Raw genomic sequence first — 5,920 nt, forward strand, 5'->3', positions numbered from 1 at the left:
TATAATAAATACAGAAACAGTTATGTCAGTTACATATTTGTTATTTATTAATAGGCCTTCTTTTAACCCTAACCCTTTAAAAAATTTAATAAAATAACAACAACAACACAGGAGTCTCTGTCAGGTTGTTTCTCTGTTTATTTATTGATCAGTTGACTTCAGACTGAGTCCAGTTCTTCCCTCTTGACTCTGATTCTGGTTCTGGTTCTTCTGGTTTAACTGGTGCTGGAGTTCACCACGTTTCCTGCAGCGTCGACTTCCTGCACGATGGTGACGACCCGGGTGGTTTTAGTGGTGGTGGTGGTGGCGGACCGGCTGTAGAGAGAAGTGTTCACCAACATGAAACATATAAAATAGACATTAACTTGTAATACAATAAAAGCAAAAGGTTAAGTTAATGGCTCGGGGACTTTCTTGTAAATTATATTCCTTAAATTAAAAAGTAGCCTACTAATGAGGTGTTTTTATGTTAATGAGCTCTGACGTGTAAACGATGAGACTTTGTGACGCTGTTATTGATTAATCAGACTGATTAGGAAACAGAAAAACAAAAAAAGAAAGAAAAACACAGTTTCCTCTCCAGGACAAAACCAGCTGTGACGCGCGCTGACGTCACGGCCGGCCAGGTGGCCTCACCTCTCGGTCTCTCCGTCCAGCAGCCGGCGGTACTCAGCGATCTCCAGCTCCAGCCGGGTCTTGATGTCCAGCAGCTCGGCGTAGAGCCAGAGGCGATTTTAGAGTCTGCTGGGGCCCTAAGCAAAAATCCCCAGGGGGCCCTCCAACCAGTGTTTATCACCGTCATTTTATAAATAATCGAACACCGACAAAAAATGTATGAAATTTAAACTTTTTTTATTCAAAATGTCCAGTTATGGTGTAAGCTGGTGACATGTCGTCTTCATGATGGGCAGGTGTTGCTGTCTCACTGGAGGTGGACGTTCAACTGATAGGCTATATGACAAAAAAACAAAAGACAGTTTTACTTTAATTGATAATATACCATGCCCTCTAAAGATTCTTTATGACAATATAGGCCTACACTTACACTTTTCACTGTCAGCACTGGGAGGGGGCACTTTATCCCTTTGTTTTGCTGAGGAGAGATAAGAGAGTGATTTTTAAATGTTTTCCTTGGGCATAGCTTTCATAGCACCAATAGCTTGTTAACTTTTACACTTTCATATTATTATAATAATAATAGGCTACTCACTTCAATACTGTAACATAGCTTTACTATGTCACCCTGCTACCTAGCAAGTTAATAGTGTTGTTACTTGCTGCCAAGGAGACCACGTTAAGTTAACTTGCTTTTTTTTTTTGTTTTTTTTGTCACTTAACGACCGTAACCAAACGTGAAGTAGCCTGGTCACCACTGGTCTGAAGCTAACATTAGCTGCTATTCAAGTGTCTCCCAGTTAGACTATTAGCATTTGTTCAACAGTTATTTACTGTTCACGTTACACTCTGCTCCACTTACCACCACTGTCTTGCATTCTTTTTTTACTTCAGCCTCTTTTTTCTTCTCGTCTTGCTCCCAGGTGGACTCTTCTTTTTCCCTCGGCTTCATTAGAAACTCCCAGTGATAAGGTGCATCATACAGGTTGACGTTAGCTGGGATCAAGTCCGGTGGAATGAAATGGGGCCCCGTTAGGGAGGTTTCCTACTGCGATGTCATTGCAAATCGACGCTATACGACGATACGGGGAGGGGGGTGCGGTCACTGCGGGTAGCGCATTTTGAGATATTTCTGTCGATAAAACTGCCCTCGGGCCCCGACCCTCGGGGGCCCCCTAATGGCTCGGGGCCCCAAGCAGTTGCCTGCCTTGCCTGTTCACAAACAGCGCCTCTGCGTAGAGCTGCCCCTGCCCCTCCAGGTCGGAGCGGAGCTGCGCCAGCTGCTCCTCCAGGGACGTCACCGTCTTCTGGTAGCCAGACAGCATGATGGCGTAGCGGCTCTTGGTCTCGGTCAGAGAGGCCTCCACAGCGGCTCTCTGCGGGGGGAAGGGGTGTCATCATCACATGAATGAATCTGTAGTGTATTATCCACCTGAACTTTTTGCTTTAACATCATGCATTATGTTCTTCTGTCTTTCTTGGAACTGAAGGACAGTGTAAGTGTAAGTAACAGTAATAGATGAGGCATGAGTGACCCTTGTGAGATGTACCCGAGGAGAATGTGTTTTTGTTGTTCACAGAGCCTTAAGCTGATGTTTAGCCTCGTTCGGAGGATGAACTCAAGGTCGTAAAATTATATATAGGCGTGTTTATGAACACAAAACATAAACTGTGTATGTTAGACAGATACAGGTATTGTTTGGATTTCCAGAATGCTTCTGTTGGGGCAGTGCGTGGCGCAGTGGGTAAGGCGGCCGCCCCATGTAGAGGCTACAGTCCTCAACGCAGGTGTCCCCGGTTCGAATCCCGTGTCGGGCAGACATTTCCTACATGTAGTTCCACCTCTCTCTGCCTCCCCCTTTCCTGTCTATCTCACTGAGCTATCAAATAAAGGCAAAAACGCCAAAAATATACTTTCAGAATGCTTCTGTTAATGTCGAACAGGAATGCCTAAAGTTATATCCTTATGTTGGGAGAAGGTGGAGTTTTGGAGTTAGAAAGTATATAAAGATTGTGTTTTTGAGCCATAGAGAGAGATCTCACATTGGCACTAGAGATGCTCCAAGATTCGACATTTTTTGTACACTGTTCTTCTTCTTGTTAATAAACTACTTTTTTGAATGCAACTGAAGACGTGTCGGCGATGATCCCTTCTTTTCATAAACACATCAATATACCACAAATCAAACCAATTTGGACCGATCACAGTGATCGATTGATTAGCTACTAGTTGTTGTTGTTTATGCCTCACCTTGCTGATCTGGGTCTGCAGTTTGATCTCCAGAGTCTGAAGAGTTCTGCGGATCTCCGACACCTCGGACTTGGATGACTGCAGAGTCACTGTGCTCATCGCCACCTCTTTACTCAGCTCAGCCGACTGTGGAGGGATCCATATTGGTCATTGATCAGATATCAGAAGATTTACAGCTGTTCTGGTTGATTGCAAGGAATTGGTGGAGAAAAATTCTGGCCTTCCCCCAAAAAATCATTAAAATCATGTAATATTTTGCCTTTATGAAAAACATGACGTTACTATGAAACTGAACGTTATTTCTAGACATTATCATACAGGTCTGTGTCGTCTCACCTTGGACTGGAACCAGGTCTCCAGGTCTCTGCCGTTCTTGGCGGTCACAGTCTCGTAGTGGTCTCTGATTCCGGCCATGACAGTGGACAGGTCCTCCTGAGGAGCGGCGTCCACCTCCACGTTCACCTGGCCGCTCATCTGGGCCCGCATAGCCAGCAGGTCCTGCAGGGGGAAGGGGAGGCAGAGGTCACATCTCAAACCTGTCTGTTACAGATTTACATTCTCTGGATCTGGACCTGGATCTGGATCTGGATCAGGTCCTGTTCTCACCTCCTCGTGGTTCCTCTTCAGTTGGATCAGCTCTTCCCTGAAGTTCTCCAGCTGCATCTCCAGGTCGTTGCGGCCCAGATTCAGCTCTTCCACCACCCTCCTCAGCCCGTTGATGTCGGCCTCCACCGACTGACGCATGCCCAGCTCGTTGTCGTACCTGGAAAGTCACGGAGACGGGTTCAAGTCTGGTCCAGGTCCTTGTGCTGGCTCCTGGAAAGACCGCGGGTTCTAATCCAGATACTCACTTGACTTTGAAGTCTTCGGTGGCCAGTCTGGCGTTGTCGATGGAGAGGACGACGGCGGCGTTTCCTCTGGAGGCCAACTTGATCTGAGACAACGACACAGAGTTAAAGTAGCTGCTCTAAACCACGGAGTTGTTTTCGAGGTACAGAGGTACAGAGACTGCTTGCTGGAAAACTGTCCCTGAAGGCAACGTGCATCAGTGGTTTTGCATGAATTTCCCTCTAAAACAACTCTGTGTGGTAACGTTGTGTTATTATCTCATAGCGTGGTGAATGTGCAGGTCACAACTTGTCCACCAGAGCGTTGTGGAGTTGTTGGATTGTGTATTTGATGAGTTTGATGAAGGAAACCAAGAAATCCCATGCAGAGTCCCATTATTAATAAACTACTAAAATAAATTAAATGAAATGAGATGTTCTCACCTTCTCCTGCATCTCTCTGATGCGGACGCTGAAGGCGGTGTAGTCGTGACCCTCCGGCATGGCCCGACTCTCCAGAAACTGCCTGATCTTCATCTCCAGCTCGGAGTTGGCCTTCTCCAGGGAGCGCACCTTGGCCAGGTAGGTGGCCAGACGGTCGTTCAGGTTCTGCATGGTGCCCTTCTCGTTGACGGTGATGTCGATGTTCTCGGCCCCGTTGGAGGCCGTGCTGCCGAGAGAGGAGAAGGAGGGAGCAGTGGAGACCCGGACCCCGGATCCTCCGGCGCCCCCGTACACGCTGCCAGACCCCATGCCGCCGACCCGGCGGGAGGAGGAGGAGATGGAGGAGCCCAACATGGAGGAGCCCCTGGTGGAGGAGGTCATGTAGCTGCTGCGGGTGGAGAAGGAGGTCATGGCTGCTGGTCGGAGCTGCAGGAGAATGAGGAGCTGCTGCAGCTCAGCGCCTTTTATCCCTCACGAATGGCCGGGGGTGGGAGGAGGGGGTGTCAAACATACCGGGCCCTGGGTGCAGTGAGGCCCCAGGGCCCAAAGAACCAGAAGATCTGGACTGAGGGGTCAGGTGCATGGTCCCGCAGGTCTGGTTGGTTCATCCACAGCAGAGAAAGTCTCAGCCTCACCCTCACCCCCTGCCCTCAACCCCCCAGGGGACGGCTCAGATGTTTGGTCAGGGGCCCTCACCTGCCACACCTGTTCTTGTCAGTCCACACATGGAGCCTGGAACGCCAGACATTCAGACCTCAAATGCCTCACAGGCCGGTCGAGAGACGTTGAAGGACAGAATCGGGACCAGGGTTATTATAGTTAACCAAAACGTAGACTAAAACTAGCAGTGAAAAAATACTTTAGTAAACTGAAATAAAAATAAAAATGTCTTCCCAAAAAGGAGAACTAAATCCAAACTTCAGGTATCAATGCTAAATTAAGATAAAGTAAAGTAAAACTTACTAAAAGTCCTCATTTATCAAAGAAAGTCCTGAAGTAGATGTCATCATGGGAGGTAAAAATGTTCTATGTGTGTTTGACTCTGGTTCGCAAGTCAAACTAATCAAGGCAAGGCAAGGCAAGGCAATTTTATTTGTATAGCCCGTTTTTACAAACAGTTTGTCTCAAAGGGCTTTACATGGCATCACAACAACATCCTCTGTCCTTAGACCCTCACATCGACTGAGGAAAAACTCCATGGAAAACCCCTTTAACAGGGAAAAATTGGAGAAACCTCAGGGTGAGCAACAGAGGAGGGATCCCTCACCCAGGACGGGCAGACGTGCAATAGATGTTGTTACATACAAGAAAACAGTTTATAGTTTATGACACCTCAAACATTCTATGTTTCAGGAGCAATTTGGGGAGGGACTAGTCAAGGGCAAGATCCCCTGGTAAGGGGTAGAAGAGTGCCAGTAAGAGTATGTAACCCTCACCGTTTCTCTTTAGAGATCCCACAGCGCAACTCAAGGACTCAAGGAGTCTGCCTGGTATTCTACCCTGGATCTTGTGAGTGGGTATTGCTGGTTGAGAGGGATATGGAGACCAGGGAAAGACGGCCTTCACGACACCAGTGGGCCTTTTCCAGTTTGAGAGGATGCTCTTCGGCCTGTGCAATGCTCCTGCTACCTTCCAGCGGCTCATGCAGCGCTGCTTGGGGGGGCCAGGTGAACGATTTTCTCTTCATATACTTGGACGATGTCATTGTGTATTCTCTCTGTTTCTGTGTCACTTGGGACACCTCTAGCAAGTGTTTGAGAAACTGCACCAACACGGCCTGAAA

At 47.7% G+C, this 5,920-nt stretch overlaps 1 protein-coding gene across 1 annotated transcript; it reads right to left on the reverse strand.

Annotated features, from left to right (window-relative positions):
- Nucleotides 1-215: 215 nt before the first annotated feature.
- On the reverse strand, nucleotides 216-4,555 carry LOC146982314 (keratin, type I cytoskeletal 50 kDa-like). Its single transcript, XM_085785568.1, has 8 exons — nucleotides 4,138-4,555; nucleotides 3,718-3,800; nucleotides 3,473-3,629; nucleotides 3,203-3,364; nucleotides 2,867-2,992; nucleotides 1,845-1,991; nucleotides 637-710; nucleotides 216-315 (listed from the first exon to the last, which is right to left on the reverse strand). Exons 1-8 carry the CDS (start codon nucleotides 4,546-4,548, stop codon nucleotides 216-218), a joined length of 1,260 nt encoding a protein of 419 aa, XP_085641694.1. The 5' UTR covers nucleotides 4,549-4,555.
- Between the last annotated feature and the right edge of the window lie 1,365 nt (nucleotides 4,556-5,920).

Source organism: Trachurus japonicus, chromosome 8, assembly GCF_045865225.1.
Source record: "Trachurus japonicus isolate A0001 chromosome 8, Traja_1.0".
Classification (NCBI taxonomy): domain Eukaryota; kingdom Metazoa; phylum Chordata; class Actinopteri; order Carangiformes; family Carangidae; genus Trachurus; species Trachurus japonicus.

Excerpts from the sequence above, each read along its gene's own strand:
- LOC146982314 (XM_085785568.1), bottom strand. The coding sequence starts at position 4,548 with ATGACCTCCTTCTCCACCCGCAGCAGCTACATGACCTCCTCCACCAGG. Across the intron at positions 3,365-3,472 it reads TGAAGAGGAACCACGAGGAG|GACCTGCTGGCTATGCGGGC; the intron begins GTGAGAACAGGA and ends TTCCCCCTGCAG. Across the intron at positions 711-1,844 it reads AGGGGCAGCTCTACGCAGAG|CTGCTGGACATCAAGACCCG; the intron begins GCGCTGTTTGTG and ends CTCTACGCCGAG.